The sequence below is a fragment of the Xyrauchen texanus genome, chromosome 5 (genome assembly GCF_025860055.1).
Source record: "Xyrauchen texanus isolate HMW12.3.18 chromosome 5, RBS_HiC_50CHRs, whole genome shotgun sequence".
NCBI classification, from domain to species: Eukaryota; Metazoa; Chordata; class Actinopteri; order Cypriniformes; family Catostomidae; genus Xyrauchen; species Xyrauchen texanus.
Genome location: NC_068280.1, coordinates 45,862,033 through 45,886,402, shown reverse-complemented (window position 1 = coordinate 45,886,402; position 24,370 = coordinate 45,862,033). Strand labels below are relative to the sequence as shown.

General features: G+C 37.8%; 1 protein-coding gene across 1 annotated transcript in view; it reads right to left on the bottom strand.

Annotated features, from left to right (window-relative positions):
• Positions 1 to 22,808, bottom strand: part of si:dkeyp-9d4.3 (caskin-1) — a 63,907-nt gene extending 41,099 nt beyond the window's left edge. The window contains exon 1 of the mRNA XM_052126381.1: positions 22,356 to 22,808. Within this exon, the coding sequence (XP_051982341.1) occupies positions 22,356 to 22,449 (94 nt within the window). The 5' untranslated portion in view covers positions 22,450 to 22,808. The remainder of the gene's footprint in view (positions 1 to 22,355) is intronic.
• Positions 22,809 to 24,370: the final 1,562 nt, after the last annotated feature.

The following is a 24,370-nucleotide window of genomic DNA, read 5'->3' as shown; positions in this document are numbered from 1 at the left end:
AAAAAAAACTATTTCCATCTGTCTTTGTTGACCTTTTATTCTAACATAGATTGCATACTTTGAAGCAGAATCTTAATTATGAAGTAAAAAAATATTATTTCACCATCATGTTTATATCTAACAGCACTAAGGTCAAAACAAGAACTGGATCAGTCACAGAGGAGATTCCACTCAACCAAAGACAACAGGTAGAGTTTCCATTCATTAAACTCCAGAAGTGTTTAATCACAGCTGGTTATAAGTCACACATACACACAACAACATATACAAATTCGAATAAAAAACATTACAGTTTATTTAGTATATTATATTGGGGTTATACGTCTATCAAATGTTTATGCCTTGGTATATTAATCTCAAGATTTATAAGCAGAGTGTGTGTGTGTGTGTGTGTGTGTGTGTGTGTGTGTGTGTGTGCGCGCGCACGCTAAATAAAAGTGGTCCAGATGGCAGCCTTCTACCAGGGTGAGACAGACAGATAGAGAGAGAGATTGGGGGACAGGAAGAGAGAGAGAGAGAGAGACATAGAATTAGAATTATGGAAAATAACACTAAATGGTTAAAAACAAACACTGTGTTTGTGTGTGTGCTGTTCATTTGACCTTAATAACAGTCTTATTTTAGTAAACATGCTTAAAAATCTCTTCAGTGTGTGTAAATGATGTTATTATTCATACTCACTGATCACAGCCTAATCAATTATGCTTATGCCTTGGTAATGTTGAATTACTTAATTAATTTGCCAACTCATCTTAATCTCTTGGAATGGTAAATTAATTCATATGTAATTAGTATACCTTGTAATGAAACAATGAATTAAGCATCTCATTTTCAACCTTGCACACATATATAGAGATAATACTAAGACAAGCTTGCAGACATTCAATCAAACACTATGAAAAGACATAAGAAAAACGCAAATGAGCATTTCCATGACAACTCAACGTCACTGTGTTGCTAATTAGAGAACCTGATAAAAATGCCATGGCAACGCCTCACCTGGAGTTGCTATGGAATGTCTATCTGGTAACTGTGATGGTATCATGATAAATGAGGAAGTTTATACATTATGTATACATTCACAAACAAGTGCACATACAGTTGCACACCATGAGTTGTTTTTGAACACAGATATAATCCTTCCAACTGATAAATTATTCATACCATTATCACAGCAACCTAATTGGTGCCTGTTGCTATGGTAACCTTGACCTTAAACCATGACAATAACAATAAGTGTTGCCCAGTATCTGCTACACACACACACACACACACAAAATCTACTATGCTTTAAACATTGTTTAAAGGAATATTCTGGGTTCAATACAAGGTAGGCTCAATTGTCAGTACTTCTGGCATAATGTTGATTAACATAAAAATTATTTTGACTTGTCCCTCCTTTAAAAACATTTTTTACAAATAAATATATTGCGGTCACAGTGAGACAATGGAAGTGAATGTGGCCAATTTTGGGGGGTTTTAAGGCAGAAATGTGAAGCTCATAATTTTATAAAAGCACTTTTATTCTTCATCTGGAACCCAGATTTTTGCTCTTTTTTTAAGAAAAGGATTGGCAAGTTGAAATGAATTTTTATGTTAATCAACATTATTCCACAAATATTGTAGAGTGAGCTTAACTTATATTAAATCCGGAATACTCCTTTAATACTCTCCTTGGATCCCCTTTCAATAATGCTTTTACTCATTCTATCCATTTGCAGCATTATACTCAAGGAAAACAGCAAAATAACCATCTGGAGTGTTCAAGACTTGGAAATCTACAAAATGTTAAAGGTTAAGATGATATAATCATCATCTGGCATAACAAAATGCTTATATAAAATTTCTCCTTAAAGGAAAATTTCAGGTTCAATACAAGTATAGCCACATAAACAATATGTGTTTTTAACATTTTTAAAATTTCTCTGTAAAATGTTCCATGTAAAAGTTATATCCAATTTTACAACTTCGTAGCCATGAACACGCAATGTCATAATCCTGTAATTTGAGCTTAACTTGTGATATTGCTTTAAGTACAGTCTAACATAACACTTTAAAAAGACATGTTTGACATTATATTGGTGTATGTTTTATGAATTTAAAATCAAAATTAAAGTTTTGTGGCTTTTAGTCCATGTCTATTAGCTTTGAAACCATACATGTTCTCGTTAACATTAAGTTAAAATGTGTGAAATGGATTTTGGGAGATGCTAGCTGTAGGGCATAGGAGTACTGTCATTTGGTGTGGTTTCACAAGTTCCTGTAATGATGAGTCAGAGTAGAGATCCATGTGCAGCTTTAATAACAGTAAACGTAGTAACAAAGACAGGGGTCAATCGCCAGCAACAGTAAAATCCAAGGCAATCCAGAGAGGTAGTCAATAAACAGGCAAGGGGTCGAGACAGGTGGCAGAAAATCACAGGATATGTCCAGGCAAACAAGGCAGTAATAGCAGGAAAGCAACAATGGGTCAAAACTGGGTAAACAAGGATCATACACAGGAAAATCAATAAACTAAAGAGAATGCTCAGAAATGTCAGCCAGGGCAAAACAAGACTCTGCAACAAGAGAGTGAGTGTGAGACATAAATAGCTGAATAAACGAGGAACAGGTGAGCAGGTAATCAGTGCCAGGTATACTCTATTATGGGGCAGCTGTGGCTCAGGGGGTAGAGCGGGTCGGCTGCCAATCGCAGGGTTGGCGATTCAATTCCCGGCCCACACGATTCCACATGCCGAAGTGTCCTTGGGCAAGACACTGAACCCCAAGTTGCTCCCAATGGCAGGCTAGCATCTTGCATAGCAGCTCTGCCACCATTGGTGTATGAGTGTGTGTTTGAGAATGGGACACAGTGTAAAGCGCTATATAAGTGCAGACCATTTAAGTACAGGGATTATGGAAATGGAGTTCAGAGAGTTAAAGTCAATACTCTGTTGATGGAGCCTCACTTTTGAGGAGCCAGTCGTTGATGGCAGAAAGGTCTGTGGGCTCCCCTGACCAAGGAAATAAGGGTGGCTAAAAACCAAGACCACACTGGGAGTCATGCCAGTTCATGGTTTGCAGAGGGAATTCTGGGCACATTCAACTCAGAGTAGATAGCGGCTCCAGTCAGATTGGTTCTGATTCCAGTAGATACTGAGTAAGTGGGTCAGTTCTTGATGCATGCGTTCCATCTGGCTGTTAGATTGTGGATGGTACCCAGAGTTTAGGCTGACATTAATGGCGAATTGTCAAAAGAAAGCGGTCCACTGTCAGGTGAACTGAGGCCCTCGGTCTGAAACCATGTCTTCGGGTAGACCATAAAACCTGAATAAATTATTGCATAGATGCTCTGCAGTTTTGAAAGAAAGTAGGTTAACTTGTGAAGCAGAATGAAGCAGAAAGCCTCGGAGAAGCGATCTACTACCGTGAGGATGGTAGTGTGGCCATGAGAGAGAGGAAGATCCGTGACAAAATCTATGGTGATATGAGACAAAGGACGTTGAGGTATAGGTGTAGGCTGCATAACCCAGCTGGAAGTTATCTAGATGACTTGTTGATGTTGCATATAGGGAATCATATTGATCTTGACCTCACGGATGGTGTCTGCCTGCAAGTTGGACCACAAGAACTGGTTGCATACCAACAGAACAGTGGCAGTGATGCCCGGATGACCAGAGCGGAGCGATGAGTGGACCCTCTGGATAACCTACTCATGAAGTGGGAGTGGAACATAGGTTTTATCAGGTGAACATTCGGAGGTGGTGGATCGTAGGAATGAGTGTTAATTATTGTGGTCATGATGTCCCATTGTACCGGAGCTCTTATCAGTGTGGGTGGCAAGATGGGTTCTTCAGTGAGAGTTTGAAGAGAGTATTCAAACTGGCGAGAGAGGGCATTGGCCTTGACGTTCTTAGAGCCTGGAAGATATGTGACTGTGGAGTTGGAGTAAAGAACAATACCCATCTTTCTTGTCTTGGATTAAATCTCTTGGCTTTATGCAAGTACTTTAGATTCCAATGATTCAGGTGTTCGGCTCCCTCAAACCAATGACGGCACTCATCGAGCGCTGCTTTCATGGCTAGAAGTTCTCAGTTTCTGGCATCATAGTTCTATTCAGCAAATCGGAGAATGCGTGTGTAATAGGCACTGGGGAAGTGTTTAGGAGGTGTACCATACCACTGAGAGAGGATGGCTCCGATACCAGTGTTAGATGCATCTACTTCTACAATGAATGGGCGATCAGGATCTGGATGGTGAAACGAGCTTTGAGCTCCTTGAAGGATTGGACAGCAGCTGGGGACCACAAGAGCTGAGAGTTCTTCTTAAGCATAGACATCAAAGGCACGGCCACAGTACTGAAATATGAAGCGCCTGTAGAAATTGGATAAACCCAGGAAAGATTGCAATTCCTTTATCGTGGTAGGTTGTGGCCATTTCCAAACTGTTCTCACTTTGTTATCCATAGCTACGCCCTCTGGGGTGATGACATATCCAAGAAATTACACTGATGTCTGATGGAATTCACATTTCTCAGCCTTGGCATACAGTTGATGGGCAATGAGGCATTGTAGAACAGCCCGAACGTGCTTGACATGCTCCTCGTAAGAGTAGATGAGGATGTCATTGATGTAAACTATTACCCCTTGATTCAGTAGGTCTCGGAAGACATCATTGATGAATGCCTGGAACACTGATGGACTGTAGGCCAATCCGAAAGGCATGACCCAGTATTCATAGTGGCCTGTGCTGGTTGAGAAAGTGATCTTCCACTCGTCCCCCTCAAATATGCAGATGAGATTGTAGGCTCTGCAAAGATAAAGTTAAGGGAAATAATTGGCAGTGCGGAGTTGTTCAAGAGCAGCTGGAACCAATGGCAGGGGGTAAAAAATAAATAAAAATAATCTTTACAGGGATTTAATTTTGACCACATTAGTCAATGTATGGGCGGAGCCCTCCCTCCTTTTTACTCAAAAAGAAGAATCCAGCTGATGTGTTGAAGTTGAGGGTCTGATAAATCCCTTGGCTAGTTCCTCAATGTATGACTTCATGGCCTCCGACTCAGGTTTAGACAAGGGGAAGATTCTGCCTCGTGGAGGTGAGGAAACAAGTATTAGATCTATGGCGCAATCACTGGGGCAATGAGGTAGTTGTAAGGCTTTGGCTTTGCTGAAGGCTTCAACCAAGTCGGAATACTCAGGAGGAAGATTTGGAACTGAAGTGGGTTCAATACACACAGCAGCGGCTCTAATAATCCTGGGAGAAATAGGCTTAAGGCAGGTGGAGATGCAGGTACTGGACCACTGGGTAACTTGCTGATCTCTCCACAAGATTTGAGGTGATAGGATGATATATAGGTGATAGGATGATAGATAGGTGAATAGTTTCAGTATGCAGTGCTCCAACTTGTAGAATGATATCTTTGGTAGTGTGATGAACATGACCATCGCCAAGTGGAAGTCCGTCTAACACTGCCACTGCCAAAAGAGTCACAGAGGTCAAGTGGAATATTATGAGCCCTAGCGAAATCCAATAAAGTTGCCGTTGCCCCAGAGTCCAGCATGGCTGGGTTAGAGAGAGAGATCCTCCCAAAAAGGTTATCACAGGCAATTTAACACATAACTTGTCTGGCTTGAAAACAGTACATACACAGATGATGCTTAACGTGACAGTCTCTCTCCAGAGAAGTAAGGTGGGTGTGTCCAATGTGAATGGGTTCAGATTCACATTGGTTGAATGCAGCGGTGGTATGCGTTATAGCAGGGGTGACCAACCCTGCTCCTGGAGAGCTACCTTCCTGCAGAGTTTAGATCCAACCCTAATCAAACACACCGGAACTAGCTTATCACGATCTTTAGGATTACTTGAGTAAGGTAGCTCTCCAGGAGCAGGGTTGGTCACCCCGGTGTTACAGGATTTTTGGAGGGTTTATGTGCTTTGAGGAGATTATTAATACGTATAGTCAATTCAATTAACTGATCCAAAGTCTTACCCTCATATTGACAGGCCAGCTCTGATTGAAGCTCCAAGTATAGTCACTTCCAAAAAAGTAGCTTTAAAGTGTCCTCCACCCACATGGTTTGAGCAGCGAGAGTACGGAAGTTGAGAGTGTATTCTGCGGTGGGAGCCTTACTCTGATGAAGAGACAGCAGCTGATCTTCGGCATCTTTGCCTCCCACTGGATGTTCAAACACAATGAAATCGACGGAGGAATCAACTGAACGAAGGGAAAGTCATTCGGTCACCGTTCCACACCACTCTTATCCAGTCCCTAAGCCTAGTAGAGAACAAAGGAATTGCGACTCATCAGTAGGGTATAGTGCGGGTTGTAGGTTAACAAACAAGGAACATTGGAGCAGAAATCCCTTACATTTAGCTGGTGACCCATTGAATTTCTCAGGAAAGGTGAGGCATGGGTTCGCGGTGAATGTGCTAGGTGAGACCAAGTGAGCAACTCGATTAGATAAAGAGGCTGACGGGTTTGGTTTTGATAAACAGAGGCTTTGCAAAGTCTTAAACAAGCTCCTCTGTTAAGGATGCCAGCCAATCAAGCTGTTGGTGGTGTACGGCCAGTACATTCACTTCCGCTGAGACCATGGTGGTGAGTTGCAGAAAAGCCGCTGGATTGGTTTGTGGTGAAGTCTTCCATAATGACAATTCAGAGTTGAGATCCATGTGCAGCTTTAATAACTTTAAACCAGACAGGCAGGTGTCAATCACCAGCAACAGAAATATCCAAGGCAATCCAGAGAGGTAATCAATTAACAGGCAAGGGGTCAGGGCGGGCAGCAGACAATCACAGGTTATATCCAGGTAAACAAGGGAATAATAGAAGGCAGGCAGCAATGGGTCAAAACAGCGTAAACAGTCCAGGATCATACACAGGAAAAGCAATATACTAAGAGAATGCTCAGAAATGTCAGCCAGGGCAAAACAAGACCTTGCAATGAGAGAGAGTGTGTGTGTGTTAGACCTAAATAGCTGAATAAATGAGGAACAGGTGAGCAGGTAATCAGTGCCAGGTACGGGGATTATGGGAATTAGAGTTCAGAGAGTTAAAGTCAATACTCAGGTGATGGAGTCCTCTGGTGGTGAGTGGGAGGAACTACAGAAGTGGGATTCATGACAGTTCCACTGTTTTCTTTTGAGTAATTGTTTGCACCTGTGTTCTGCCTTATTTAACTCCCACCCTGTTATTTTGCACTGTCAGGACTTGACATTAACTCAATGGTACACTCAGTAATTTGTCCTCATTAGAAAAGGTTTCATATTTAAAGAATGAATAGTATGCCAACATCTGACAAATGTGTTTAAAATTAGATAAAGACTCCAGTCATAACAAAAAACATAATATATATATCAAAGACACACCACAGCAATAGAGCCTAAATATGATGATTGGACAATAGCATAGTCCAAATGGTGATAGTCCAATCAGCATGTTCACGATCATCCAATCCAAACAGAATGAGAGGAAAAATAAAATGCACGAGCAGTCCCCTGTGGTGAAATGAAACAAAAAGAACGATGATGCAGACAAATGGCAGGACCTCAAGCAGCCAACGCACACACGACGGTCACAGTGACTACACCACAAAATACCTCAGTGATCATCCAAGACACAGCCACAAGCATTGAACTGAAGCATAGAGTGTGTAGACGTATAGAAAGAAAAAATCTCCACACTGTAACAAAAATCCTGTTAAGTTTATAGTAAAATAAACTGGCAGCTGTGGTTGCCAGAAATCCACATTTTAGGCTTTACAGGATGTCATTTTGATGCCTGTATATTTTACGGTCCATTACCGTTATTTATATAATTACATAATAAACTTAGTATTTTATCCTTCTGATGCTGTAAAAATCTGCTTTTCACTTTATAATGTATTGTTAATCACTGTAGTAATTACAAAAGGGCAAATGATGACATGAAGTTCATCAATAGAGGCCCTTCCTGGAGCAATAATCAATAAACATGTAGAGACAGTGCTCAGTGTCACTCACACAAACACTAAACCCCATCAGGGTAACACATGTGAAATTAAAATAATGTAATAAACATCAAATATAAAACAGAACACTCCAATGTACATAACTGATATTGAAAATAAGAAGAAACATAACTATTCCCATCAGATATTATGAAATGAATAGGTCACGCAGGGAATTCTGGGAATGCATGATTATTGATTTTTACCGTAATTTTAACAATAATTTACCATAAAAATTTCATGAACTCTCTTGATAAACATAATGAAATGTGTACTGTTAATATATTCAGAAAATTATACTTTTTAGATTTAAAAAAATAATATCATTTTTTAAACTGTTACCATAAAACTTCACGTATTGTCTTTTTATATATATATATATATATATATATATATATATATATATATATATATATATATAAAATTGACCATATATTTTAAGGTAAATACCCATTAACCAATTAACGTTTTTTTACTGCAGAATTGTTAATATTTTTACCATTAAAATTCCAATTTTTTTTTACAGTGGTGCGTGAAACAGCAGCAGTTAATAAACAACCTTAATGCATCCACTGGGACGATTTTCAGTAAGCACAGATTTCAGCTGAAGACATTTTGACATACTGTTGCCGAATTCATGGTAAGATCAGTCTGAATCTGAACAGGTGCCTATACTGCATTCTAAAGTTTACTGCATAAATGAGGATGCTCCTGTCTTCTGCTTTAATTAAATTCCAACAGGGCTTAATACTTTGCACACTTCCGAGTTGGCATCGTCTGTGTTTTAACCTCTTGAGATCAATCCCATAATCCTCCAAATACTACGCTTGTTAAAACATCCTGTTTTGTATCAAGCCTTTTTTGAACTTGGATCCACCAAATCCAGTCCTGCCCAACAGCATAGAGGTTAATTACCAACACTCTCACCCTGTGTTCACATTTAGGAGCCATTGTGTTTTGTATGTCACAGTGTTTAGTCTACAGGCCTCAAGAAGAGGATGATCATTACATTAAAGGCAGCAGTTTTAAAGCAGATATATTGTACTTCGTTCTCTTGGTAATTAAGTAATCAATTCATTTACAGCCTGTGACAGAAGCACCTAGCCAAGCATGTGACCGACACCAGCTCCACTATCAGAGATCAATACTAAAGCAAATACACAGCCCTACAAGCTCTCACTAAATCCAAATTACATAATGTATCGATTTATCAATAATTTACTGTAATTTACCCGCTAAGGTTTACAATAGAAACATATGTACAAAAACTGTATAATGTATTCTGTAATCTGTAATGGAATACATTTTAAAAGTAACTCTCCCAATGCTGGGTCCAATGGCATTAAACAGAGAGGATTTACTGAGTATAGGGGATTGTCACATGAAATAGCTTTAAGATAAATTTCAAAAGATAGTAAAAATGCCACACTCAGAATATATATTCAATAAAAAATGTATTTTAAATCATGTTAGATTTTCCTTTACTAAGGAAACCTAAACTCTCAAATTAAACAATTATTTTAGCTAACCCCACCTAGCCCAACCATCGTAGAAGATCGTAGAAACCATTGGCGCCAATGGTCTCAACAATCAACTGAAGATTGCAGTGCTTTTGAGTAACACGGCACAGCTCGACACAGCAAATTTTCTCGACCAATAGTGTGGGTTTTGGGCGGGACTATCTATATATTTGACCAATAGCAGATGTAGGGAGTATTTTGTAAAAGTGTTTGAAAACAATTTATTTTTGCAATTCCGTTTGATGACGCTAGTGGTGAAGAAATGACACACTTCTGCTTTAAGTGTAAATTAATACTGGCTGATATAGGAGAATCCAAACAAATAATTGAGGAAGCACACATACAGTAATGAAAGCATTCCGCTATTCTTGTTTAAAAAAAATGAAATAATGTAATCTCTGCTCTGGAGCATAATCTAGGACAAACACAGTAATCTGAACAAAACACACACGCATCCATCATCTCCCTCACCCGGTCTCAGTCCCAAATCCATAGCTGTAATAATAGATACTGTATTTAATATAATTTAAAATTAACCGAAAGTGACACACTATACATTTTTCAAATTGTAAACACGATTAAGATATACAGCCACAAGCTATGCTCCCTCTGAATTCTAAGTTATATTTGCGGCCTTTGTATCATAGTAAATAAACTACAGTCTCTTCAATACCACCAAAAACCAGAGTGCACTCCGTATTTACACACGCACCCACACAAACCCTCAACATCCCTTACCATCATCTAACCATTTACAGTTTAAAGCAGCCATGGCCTGCAGCTTGAGCAAGCTGACAGTGAAAAGAAAATATGAGAGAGAGCGAGAGAGAGAGAGAGAGAGAGCAATATTTTTCTTCCAGTAGTTTAGCCTCACATGCTTTACACGTGACTCACTGTTTTTACACTGGACTCTAGAAAACTATGTGCGAGGGAACCCATAGAAAAGAATAATCACAAACAATATCTCTTTAATATGTCAATTGTTTCTCATAGACTGCAATGAGTTAAAATAAATAGCAAATTGGGACTTTTATTTCTCCTGCTACTCAGATTTTTTCAGTACATAAGTTAGACATAACTGAGAAATCCACTAAGTCTCCTGAGCTATAAACAAACAATATTTAAGCAAAAATATAATAAAGATGAATTAAGATTCAGTATGCACGTTATGAAATAATCGCTTTGCCTGCTTAAAGACATTAAGGATGCAAAATAATTTCAGACCTCACAACGAATTTCGGCAAAAGGATTTGATGGCACAATCTAGGATTCAGATAGGTCAATCTGTGACATTTAGAACTTCTATTGGTCAAATGTGTTTCTTTTCACTATATAAATTTGCACATCAGAGTTAACCAAACTTGATCTTTGGTATACAGCAGATGATGACACTTCTTCGCAAGTGCTTGCGTTTCCGGTCTCAAGCATTTGCATGCATGGAAAAGAAAAAAGCACAAAGTTTAGTGTGACTTTTAACCCTTCTTGGTCTTGAGAAACATTCAGACCCATTTAGAACCATTTTAGAAATGGGTCAAAATGACCTGCAACACCAATGGAAAATGTTCTATTAATGTAGTACATTTTCTTTAAATGTATTTTTTTTAATGATAGTTTTAATTATAGTTTGAAGTACAAAGTTATAATAACATGATACATTTACAGCACACCTAAAGCAACAATTATCTACAATAAAAGATTGCATGTAGACTTGAAAATGGTTGTAGCTGAATTAAGTGTAGAAAACTGCAGATTTGGGAAAGAATTGCAAGCGTGTGTTTTCCCTGCATATAAATAAAAGTTAAACATTAGCCCTTAAAATCTAAATTTTTTAACAACATAATTTGAAAATGGGGCCTCAGAGCTGCCTGTGAACTGCTTCTCATCTCTAATATAGCAGGAACATTGTCGTCATGGTCCTCTGGTCATTTCTCGCCACCTTAGGAGGGATTACCCCACCATCAAACACACACAGACACATAGATTAGACAATCTTTGGTGTCGAGGATAAAACAGGATAGTGCAATATGTTGATGCCCAGATGCACCCCCACAAAGACACGCAGCACTGCCAGAGCCGATACAGATGTTCAGCATTGCCATGGTAACTAAATTGACAAGTTCTATGCATAATAGTTTTTAAGCATAAAGTCTCCACACACACAAACAACAGATCAGATCAGATCAGCTTGGCCCACTAATAGCAAAAAAAATAAAATAAAAACAATTCTTAAGAATTCAATTGTTGCAAGCTTGCTAGTGAAGGCTGTTTATACCCTTTGAATTCAATTTAACTGAATTTAATTTAATGTGAACTGACCTGAACTTTAGCGGTTAATGAAGATATGAAACTTTCATTCTTTGAAACCATTGGCTTTTCTTCATGACATAATCATCTCACAAAACTGATTTCTATGTAGTCCACATCAATTGCTTACCCAGACATACACCTTTAAACATCGCCATTATCTGGCAACAGATACAAGACCACAGCAACTACAAAAATAATTATTTAACAGTTTGATTTCCTAAATCCTGAATTTTATAAGCATGTAAAATTCTCAAAAGAATTTAAAACTATAAATACATACAATTACACAGTATATAATTATATTATATATAATCTAAATATATACATTTTCAGATTTTCTGTTCCACTTAAAGCAAAACAGATCCCAATTAATGTCGAAGATTATAGATCCCAAATCTCAAATCAATGGATCACTACTCCCAAGGTGCTTAAATGCATGTACAAACCCCTCTACAGCTTTATAAAGTGACATGTGTAAAATGAGCACATGTCATCGTACTGAAAGCCTGCCTTGTCTTGTCAAAGACAAGACCTGAGAAGCAAAACCTGTGATGCTCAGAATCCAGCTGACCTGCCATGACATTTGAAACAACCTTCTATACATCAAAAGCAATTGGTTTCCAAATCAGGTGCTAGACTACACACACTTTGTAGAAATTGTTGTTGCTGCCTATTGTGCAGGAAATGTAGCCTATGCATGGTGTTTTCTATATAAACCTATAATTCAGTGTGTCTAAGCTATTATTATGCCATTGTCATGTCATTTTTCACTGCCAAGAAACTTGTCCTTAGTTACCCTTTTATGTATTCTCAGTAGTGGAAAATTAAGGTGAAAAGGAGGTTTATGTGTGTAATTTTTTTCAGTGCTAAAATATTTTCTTCTTTCATAGCTTAATGTACATTAAATTGCACAGTCTGTTTGAGACAGACTGATCACATTCACTGTGTTCCAAATGGGATATATCAGCCTCCAAAGGCACTACAAAGGGAGAACAAACATGGCCGCCATGTTGATGGGCCGTTCCAAACCGAAGTGCTCACATAGCTGCTTCGAAGAGCCCTTCAAAACAAACATTTCTGTGGTGTTCAACTAATGGACACTTCACCGCAAAGCAGATCAGAACCGGACCATACGTCATAAATCTGCAGGTTTTCCAAGTTTGATGTAAATAAAACTAGCCGCAACTGCAAACACACTTTGGTTTTGCAACATAAACATGTGGCATTCCTTCATCTACTAGGTTTATAAAAGCTTTGAATTATTACAATGAACATTTTAACCCTCTTGCTGTCTGTTTGAAATGACTATTGCTTGTGTTATTTTACTGTACATTCGCTTGATATGAATCTTTATTGTTATAAAGGAGCTGAAATTAAACAAGCAGACACAGTTGCATTTTATTTATTTAATGATTAAACATATTCAGTACATTTATTTACCAGTTCATTTTTTTAAATAGTTTTTAATACTTTCTGAAAGTACAGTAGTTAATAGTGAGGCAAAATCATGTGTAAATATTTCTGATTATTTGCAACTGATGTTCATTAGCGTCAGCCTTGTGCGACGTTAACAGTGGCTCCTTTGGCTTGGATTGGTGATGTAAAAGTTTATTCTGAATGACTGATATTTGAGCCCTACACTTCCAAAGCTCTCACTCTGATGGGTAAACCCTTTTGAAAGGTTTAGGGCATAGGGATGAGCCCTTCAGAATGTAACACATATTGGGTTAAACTGTCAGTCCACATTCCCAAATGAGCATGATTAACATCAGCAAGGACACCTTAATTTCCTCCAAGGTAAATTCAAGCTTATAACTAAATGATAAATAATTGATGTATTGATTCATGTAATAGTAAAAGCTATAGCATATAAACAGTTCACAGCATCAAAATGAGTGTGTAAAGTGGCATTATATGCAGTTCACTTATTTTAATGTTATATGGTGTGCAATTGCTATCAAATAACTCTTCTCTATTCAAGTGACTGTGACAATAATTTTTCTTTATTCTGATTCACAGTCTCTATATTTTTTAATCAAATTACTGTGTAATTTAACTATTTCTGTTAAAACGCTAGATAAGTATGCCTTACAATGTCACTCTTCATTCCAGCCCAATTAAGAATATTATCCATTCCTTTTATGCAGAATGGATTTTTATGCAAAGCTTGTCAGTTCAAACGACCATAACCGCTTACTGATAATAGGTGTCATTTGTGGATTTTCAAAGCGCTAGAAATTAAACTTAGTGCGCACAGCCCTGCTAATTACCAAGTTCAAATATAATTTGGAGGACCCCCTCCCCCGGCAATACGGAGGCCCTAGGCAATTGCCCAGTCTGCCTGTAGCTAGCGCCGACCCTGCTCTCACATTAAGGTTTAAGTTTTAGGTTAGGGAGGTAGGTTTTGCTGATTTAAATCTCGACGGAACATTAACCTTAAAAACCTCATATTTTTGGCAGAACATTTAACTCGCTTTTAGTGCCACACAATGGACAACTCACCTCGCCGTAATACATGTCCTGAAACAAGTCATATAATTTGGCCATCATTTTAATTAGATCAGGCAGGAATAATGTGCACAAACTGTGTTTAAACTGCAACTAAAGCCACACAATCCAAGAACATTTTGTCAAAACTTGATTTTATTGTGTTTTATCCATTTAAATTTGTCAATGTGGAAGTTTACTTAATCCATTTGAGTTGGGACTACATAATAATTTCTGTGGTGTTGCTCTAGCATTGGTGGAACTGGGCAGGGGATTTCATTTCCCAGCATGCTTTGTATAGGACTCCATAGGAATAGTAAATGTTAAAAATAAGAGTTATTTTATGTGTTTTTGTGCAAGATGACTAAAAAGGGGGGATACTTGTTAGAGTTTAATGTTTTGTTATGTTGAGATTTAGGATAGTTTTTGTTATGTTGGAGTTTTGGTGGGTCCCGTTATGGTGAAGAGTGGAGCTTGAGCTAACAATGAGGACCGGTAGATATCAGACATACAATTGGTTGCTCGCTTCATTGACCAAATGCTGCGCTAACTAAACCACACTTTGTAGTGCTTCCATCAAGCATATATTTATCATGCTAACACAACTTTCAATAGTTAGTACAAAAATAGATTTATTTGAGTTACATTGACAAGTCTAATTTTGTTGGCGTTACACAAGGTTATTTCTACACAAAGTGTTTGTGTTAAGAATACATAGTCATTTTAAGCTAAGAAAACTCATTTCAAACATCTGAAACCACTGTCCACAACTGAATAAAGTTCAGCCAAAGAGCTATTTTTGGAGTGTATTACATGTTACAAGATGGCCTTGACCCTGACATGCCAACATTTCCAGAGAGACCTATAGACATCAAAATTAAATATCTCTGCCCTCACAACCATCACTCACATGAAATGGAGCTAGCAAATGCTGGAATGTGGTACTACTCTGTAGTTGATTCTAATATTAGGTACATGGGAACAAACATAATAAATTATTAATTAATTAAATAAATAAATAAATATTACACCAAACCATGAAAATGGCCAGCCATCACTTATAAATGAAAAGTCTGCACTCTTTGATGAGATTATGGAGGATGTAAGATTCTTGTATTGGTTTTTAAGTTGAGGCTTTTTCACTATTATGTCCAGTGACAGGACTACTTTATTTTACAAATCACAGACTTTAATCAGCATACATACACACAAAGAGGGGCTCAAGCACATGTACAACCATGCTGATACAATATTCAAGGGACTTACAGAGGTTAAGCACCTTTCTTCACTAAGGCTGTGGTCAAATGAATTGCCCTGTGCAGGAATCTATGTCACCCTGTTCATAGTCTAGATTCCTAAACACTGCGCCACAAATACATGGCCTTGTACATACAGATGAATCTTGTGATTCACATTGCTCAGCTCCATATTTGGCCTCAACTCCATTGAAACCTCATTGTCTGGGAAAATTACAGTCCAACCAATCATTGTCAACTTTAACTGGGGACGAATCAGCTTGTGTTTACAATGTGAAGTGTTGACACTGTCAACTACGAAACCATGGCGGAGGAAGTGATCACAAAACCCACTATAGCACTGGTTTTTAAAGACCTGACAGATAAAAATAAACTGAAAGAGGATTACAACTCTAATTCTTAAATTTAGTGTTTTAACTAATCCTTTAACTTATGTGTTTTAGTTATGAATGGTACCTCAAATTGTATGGTTTGTTGCGAAAATGTGTGCTTAAGAATGAACTTCAGAGATTGGGGTGGGCTCTTAGGACTTAGGCCAGTATGCAACCACCACAAACACCCTATAAACCACCCAGCAACCATAGAGCATCACACTGAAACCCTCAGGACACCTTAGCAACCACAATAGCATTGCCCTGGCAACCACCCAAAACACCCTAGCATCATGGTGGCAAATTTTAAATGATCAAGCACAACTCACAACACCTGAAATTTTAAATAGTTTCAATTGGGATGAATAACTGCATTTTCAATATATCTCAGGACACAGCACATGATCTCATTCATTCTCCTTCAGGGTGAGCTAATTGTTTCCTTCTCTCCCTCTCCCTCTTCTTTTTCCGTGAGTGCATTGGTGTTCATGGCTGGTTAACCTGATGTGTTCTGGCATTTTCTCTTTGCTAGTTTGGAAATGTCCAGCTTACACCATAGTGGCTAAAAAATACACATACACATTGTGGAGTGATGAGGCCTTAAGAGAATGCACTGGGAGATAAAATGATACACACAGATAAAATAAGCTCATGTTAAGACTTGTAAAAGCAGTCCAAAATTATCACAAAAATATACATAATAAAAACACTTGGCAATGCCTATTTTTGGATTATCCAGTGAATTAATATTTTAGGTACTTCCGCTTATTAGATCATTCTCAATTTCTATTTGGAACATGATGGATGCAAATGAAAAGATACGATTATTCATAACAACTAAATACTGTAGGTCAGGCATCAGTGCAAATCCAGCTTCACGTCATGAAACAAGACGTAAAAACACTAATTAAAAGCACTAAAACTAATATTATATAATAAAGGATAATTTGACTAAGCTTTGGCTGTAAAATAGCTGATATACACACGTGACCGCACATCAGTCGAATTCTCTATTAATATGGCAAGCTGTGACATTGTCCTCCAACTTGTTTGCTCTACTATATAGTTGATAGCACTACATTGCATCTATTGTATAGTATTAATAAATTCTAGGTTTAAAATGACCGTACTGTAAAATCATTACAACCACTGCTATATGCTCAATAATCAAACTAAAATTGAAATTAAATTAGTGTCAGATATACACTTAAAAAAGGTCAGATACTGTATGCCAACTCAATAAGCAAACCTGTTCCATTCCTCGATTTTTTACTTTCATTTTCCCTTATTTTCCATCTGTTCTTCTGCTTGAATTAGCCTATTGGTGGCATGTCATTCACAAAAGATTTGGGCTAACATAATATATAAATAATTCTTTCAAATTCTCAATACCAAGCCAACACAAGCCAGTGAGTTCGGTCCATTATACATACACATGTGCAGTTGTTACCTAAAGTAGCTATTTCAACTTGTTCTGACCCTTAAAAAAGTACTTTGAGTAGTGTAACCTAATGTATTCAGGTTGATTCAATCATTTTAAATAATAGTTTGTCTTTCACAGGAGAAGATTCTAAAAGGCTGACCGACAGCTATTTACTTCCTCATTCTCTATTCTGATTCCATTAACAGGTGCTTGAGGTGCCCTGGTGTCAACAATCAGTGGTTAATTGTCCTTGCAAGAACAACATTTAAATACTCTAGAACAGAAGGAAATTGACTGAAGAACCAGTGTCTTCTGCCAAATCCACATGCTGCTTCAGATAAAAATTATTTAAAGGGGTCATGAAATGCTCTTTTTTTATATAGTTTTATTATATTTCCTGAGGTCCACCGATAATGTTAGTAAAGTTTATTTTGTTTGTTTGTTTTGTTTTTCTTTTGCTCCAAAACAGTCATAGTACTTTATGATCATTTTTCACCCTGGCCCTGGCCCTCAATCTGAAATGTTCTGAAATGCACTCCCTTAAAACTTCAGTGTAAATACCCATTGTTCTGATTGGCTAACATCGTGCAGCCCCTCAAATACAGCCATATTTGAAACTCAACCGGAAGGGAAAGAACAAGCTCCACAACATTATAAAACTAAATTTCAGAGGTTACACATAACGCGCATCCAACACATTGCATCCAAATATATTAAGCACAACTGTTAACACGTACACCCTGTCTACAACGGACGCAAGAGGCATGTCGTATCAAAAGCAATTGAACCCATTCTAATCAATGATGCTGGCTACAATGGAAGTGTCCATTGTGGTGGTGAGCCGACACTAAATGGATATCCCGTTCCATTTAGCAATGTATGCACTTGCACTACTACTGCCAACAATGCAAATAAATGATTTAGAAACTTTGTGTCAATGCATCCGATGTAGAAAACCTCAAGCCGTTGCGTTGCATCATGTACCCAGTGTAGACTGAGTGTCAGAAGCATAAACTATTAAACAGTCATTACATTTGAATGGAACTGTTTACTTAAGGTTTTATAATATGGTCCAATAACAGTTCCTTATCAAAGCTTGAATCGTTTTGAGTTCTGAAATGTACAGTATGTTTTTATAATAGAAAGAACACTTATATGTCTAAATATCAATTAAAATTTAAACACCATTAAGGACTCTTATAATCCTTTATCTTTGTATGTAGATGTATGAAGACTAATTACATTTGTTCAAATATTGGTGTGGAAAATTAGACAAGTCATTCAGGACAGAATAGTTTCATGGGAGATGTAATAAAATGAAGGTCAAAGGATACAAAGTTCATGGTAATCATGCAATACTAACCTTTAGAAAACATATATTTCATTTAAGGGGTCTCTTGAGGAATGACATGAGGGAAGTGTTAAGACAAGAAACTGCCTAGATTAGAAGATCAGCAGCACTGGTGCACCTACACTGACCTAACTACACAAGAACATATTGAACACTGAATTATCACTGAATATCAATTGATCCTCACTTTTACTTTGCCTTCAAATATAAAAGATAATACTCTCTCTAAAGAGGATTACAGATTTAAATATGGTTATATATAAAAACTTTATATATAAAATTTTTTTTTTAAAGTTTTGTCTAAATGTTTGTCTAAACGTAAATAGAGAAAATAACTACCGGTAGTGCATGCAAAGGGCTATATTATTGTGTGATCCAAAACGTCTTTGACCACAGTGAAAATCCACTATTTAATACAAAGTTTGTCAACTTACATTATCAGCATAACAATTTGAGAAAGTATGAATTAAAATAATTACATGGATTTCAGAATTTCTTTGTATTTGGTGTGTCCACCTATTGTTTAAATGACAACATGCACTCGGCTGGCATGGACTCCTAAAGTTTGAGTAAAACCTGATGGTCAATCCCAGCATGACTTGAAAACATTCCATCGAGCATCCTGTGTGCTTCAATGGAAACAAAGAAATATGACTTCATAATCATCATAATATTTTTCAAAATATTTGTTTTTCAAAATACTTTTTTAAAATGTATTTATAAATACATTTAATTACAATTATTTACATGTTTCTTGATTAAACTCATACAATCAAGCATCTAATTTTCAATGCATTTTCATAATGATGAAAAATCTCTCTCTCTCTCTCTCTCTAAGGGCAATGTAAATACTCACTTTTTCTGGTCACAAAAACAATCAAGATTGAAAAAAATGAATGTCTTTTTATTGAATATTGGATGGAGCAACATAATTTGTGTGAAGAAAAATAATAACAACAGAAGGTTGTTTTGATTAAAATTATTATTATTATTTAAAAGTGGCGAGGGAGAGTTTTACCACACACTTGAGGTAAAAGGCCCACACATTTAGGGTAAAAGGCCCCCAGGGGGGTTAAAGTAAAATCTTGTAAATATAGGGCCAATAATTATAGGGCAAAATTTGTCAATTTAGGCAAACAGTTTTTAGACCGCATGATGCTTTTTTGAGTTATAAATTAAGATTATTCAAAATAGCCACTTCAGAAACATTTTCTGTCAATTTCAATCACATTTGGCATTTAATTTAATCTGAAATACTCTATAAACAAATTAATCTCCACTGTGATAGGTAGGGCTGCAACTAACGATTATTTGATAATTGATTAAGCTAATGATTATTCGAATGACTATTCAAATATTCTGCGATTATTGCAATGATTAATCGTTAGCTCTTAACCGATTATTCAGCTTGTGCCTCGACTTAAAATGCTGTATTAATAAATGTGCTTACTAACAATAGAGGACAAAATCATCTTTTAAAAATACCTCTAAATGACATTCACTAAATTAAAGGGAAAAAATACTTTTTATTACATTTAATTCAGTAAAGAAATTCACAGCAAAACATCCTATTGTTTTCAAATGTTGAATGCATCTTTTTTTTAAAGGGTTTTGAGATATTTAGAAATATTTGTATTTTTAATATTATATTCAACATTCTCAGATAAAATGTTCTACTGCAGTATGGCTGCTAAAGTAAATGTGCATTGTTTTAAAGGAGTTTTAGCTCTTTATAGATCTTGAAAATCAAGCAAAAACAAAAACAAATCAAAATCATATATTGTTTTTGAGGTGTATAATGGGGCGAAGACTACCCTCTCTCATCTTTCTGTTCACTTCAATCAATCTTTTACTCACAAAAAACTCTCTCTTATTAATAAAGCTGCATATTGCCAATTTTCTTCATAATAAGAAATGCACAGTGACATATATATTATGATTCATTAAGTCGTGAGCCATCATGTTATAATCTGGCTGCATTAAGCTTATTCCGTCCCGTGACAGAGTGTGCTTCAGCCGGGTGCAGTTTCAATCTCTCCCCCTTAGATCGGGACATTTGCGCAACATATAGAAGAGCTGCTGACCGCACAGAGAAATGCCACTTTCAGAGTTTGTAGTTATTTACATGGTCTGCTTCCGTATTATTTGAACTTTAATGAAGCTATAATGCATTAATATAACTGCATTTAAGATGTAACGCCGGGTGTTTCCTTTAAAGACGCTCCTTCTCCACTTATTCCAGTACTTCTGTATTTACTTATTTTGTATTTTTGCATTATAATTCACTCATCCTTTGCGATCTTCATCACCTGAAGCTGTTTGGAAAGTTTAGAGTGCATCTGGACTGTGAGCTGTGTAATTCTTCCTCTCCTCAGTCAAGCTGCAGTGCCGGTTTATCTATGGTGTATGTATACGTCCTGTGTGAACGCCCCTTTCAACGTCATTATGGGCACACGCCCAAACAGCTGAGTGGCCTCTCTCTCTCACTCTCTTTCTCTCTCTCTCGCATACTCGCACTCAAACATTTTATTACGCTGACATCTGGTGCTTTTCACTAACATAATCCCTCTTCCCTTTCCCGAGCCTAACGCTTCCCAATTTACAACAAGATCTAGGTAGCCTAACTAGCATCAAGCATCTAAAGTAGCTTAGGCTATAACATGAAGACTGTTACTACTAATGTTTTCTTCAACACTTCATCTCTTATTCTCCTTCATCTCTGGCGATTGTGAGTCACCTGCCATTTCCGCGCGCGCTCATCTGGACATCAAAACGGATTTGACGCGGGCCGCGGCTTTCATACCGTTACTGACAGCGAGCATTATACTTGACCTCCCATCTACCCTGAGCGACGCGACAAAACTAGAAAGCTCCCGTTATAATCAACAAAGCTCTTCGCTTTTTAATCGAAATCGCTCGCTCTAGACATCTTAGGGGCCGTGCCGCGTTCGTACGCGTTATGTCTAAAAAGCTAGACGCGGCGCACCGAAAATGACAGAACGCATTGTCTCGAGACGCGTTATTTTATTAACAGCTGAAGTTCCTTTTAACTTGGCACAGGGTCTAAAATTGTCTAGAGCGCGTTAACATGGGAAAACGATTTAAAAAAAAAAGCGTGGACGGACGCTAAAATGTGTTCGGTGTGAATGGCCCCTATGTTGATTATAATGTAGACGATCTTTTCGCGTCGCGCGCTTAAGATGTAGACGTTGGGCGGTGAGAATTATCTATAGTGCAGTAAACGAGGGACAAGTGGCAGCTTGTTTTTATTGTAATTTTACTGTAATAGCTATCACGCAACGAGAGGTCGCTGCTATTGTAAAAAAATATATATATAAAAAAAGATATATTTTATTACGACAAAAACAACATGCATAAGGCCTACAAAGTATTTTTCCCACTACATGCTCCTAAGAGGAAATTTGAGTATTTTTTTTTTTATTTATTTAACGAAATAAGCTAACAGTTTTTTTATTTTTTTTTTATTATTATTTTATAAGATATCACTGCTCCATATAAGCTCCACAACCGGTCAACGGACAGTCCAACATACAGGCATGATGTGTGTCTGTTTGAGCGTACAACCTAGAATGTATGAGTGTGTGGATGTGTGGAGACACTGTGATGCGTAAAAGGGAAATGTAAAAAAATCGGTGGGTGTGATACTCACTCGCTTTGCCCTGTTTTGGTCTCTGCAGGAGCCGGTGGACGGTAACCAGGTCCTCCGTCTTCACCGCTTGTAAGAGTTCCTGTTCTTTCCCCATCCTGTTCAATCACTACACTCATACACCCTCTCTCACACACGCAATCATGGTTCCACTACATCCAGCGCATCTTCAGGGAGCCAGGCGACCGTAACGGTCTCGCCGCTCATCGTAAAAAGGTCGAGTGCGCAGATACGCGCGAGGTTCGTTGCCCAGTGGAGTGGCCAGCGATGTCCACGCAGTCTTATTTCGTACTGATGTGATGTGACGAACCACCGTGACAGAGTCCAGTCTTCGGGTTAAAGGGACAGCGCCGAAACGCTGAGCGTATTTACGGATTGTGACATTTGAGCAATGCAACAAAAATAGCAGATGTTCAAAAGGAAGTCGTCTCTTTGACCCGAAGCTGGTAGAGACACCGTATATATTACGTAAACATCCTAGCAGATGTGCGCGCGGGCGCTGGAGGTTGTAATCCGCTGTAGCTTTTTCGTGTGTGTGTGTGTGTGTGTGTGTGTGTGTGTGTGTGTGTGTGTGTGTGTGTGTGTGTGTGTGTGTGTGTGTGTGTGTGTGTGTGTGTGTGCGTGATTGCTTGGTTTAATAGATGGTGCTGCATCAATCAGGGGGCGTGACTTAATATACCCTTTTCCCATGGGCTTGACAGATTGTGTGTGTGTGTGTGTGTGTGTTTATGAGGACAACACGTCAGAAAAAAGGTCAGGACAGATTTTAGTGGGATAGGGGCTGCTGACAGTGTTCACTAAGCCAGATACACTTATCACACTGAAAAGTGACATTTTGTCATCATATGACCCTTATGTTGTCCCAAACCCTTTCTTTCTTCTTGTGGAATACAAAATGAGACATTTTGCAGAATGCTCACACTGATATTTTCCCATACATAGCAAGTGTACAGGAGCTGTTGAGCTCCAAAAAAGTAACATAAAAGTAGGCTAGAGGTCTGCACGGGCCTTAAAAATGAAACCTGAATCTGACCCGTACCCAAGGCCGTGTGACCGAACCCTATTTGACCCGAATGTCAGATTTTAAGCCCGAAATCAACCCAAACAAAATTGCTCTCTCTCTTTATTATTTATTTTCCAAGCAAGTATTGTTCCAATCAGGAATTAAAAACAGTTCAAGGAACGTAACATAACTGTTAATCAGAAGGTCGCTGGTTCGATCCCCACAGCCACCACCATTGTGTCCTTGAGCAAGACACTTGGTTGCTCCGGGGGGATTGTCCCTGTAATAAATGCATTGTAAGTCGTTTTGGATAAAAGCTTCTGCAAAATGCATAAATGTAAATGTAATTTTTTGCAGAATGAAAGTGAAAACGTCCCTTTCAATTGTTCCAGTGTGAAAACTTTATTTTTAAATGCTGATAACCAGTGAAAAATAATGAATTATAATGAAATACTTAATTTAGTTTTGATAAAATTTGCCAAACTGCCTGTTCCCTCCCAAAATCAGGCTTCTTTCATTTACATTTATGTATTTGGCAGTTGCTTTTGTCCAAAGTTATTTACAGTACACTGCATTGCACTTATTACAGGGACAATCCCCCCAGAGCAACCTGGAGTTAAATGGCTTGCTCAAAGTCACAGTGGTGGCTGTGGGGATCAGACTGGCAACCTTCTGCTTACATGTTCTGTTTTTTAGCCCACTATGCCACACCACCCCTTTTCCTTCTTTCTTTCTTTCTTTCTTTCTTTCAAAATGATAGGAACGTGCTTTGATTCAGAAGGAAACCTTTGCATCACACATATCTCTGCCTTCATGCACATTGTGGATGTAGCCTTTCATGACATGCTCAAGACCTTTTTGGCAACTATATATAATTACAACTTATACATGCACAGTTTATACAGATACAAGGAAAAATTATTGAGGTAAAAAGTACATTTATCAGTTTTTATCTAAGTCTTGACTGAACTATTGTGTGTGTGTGTGTGTGTGTGTGTGTGTGTGTGTGTGAGCG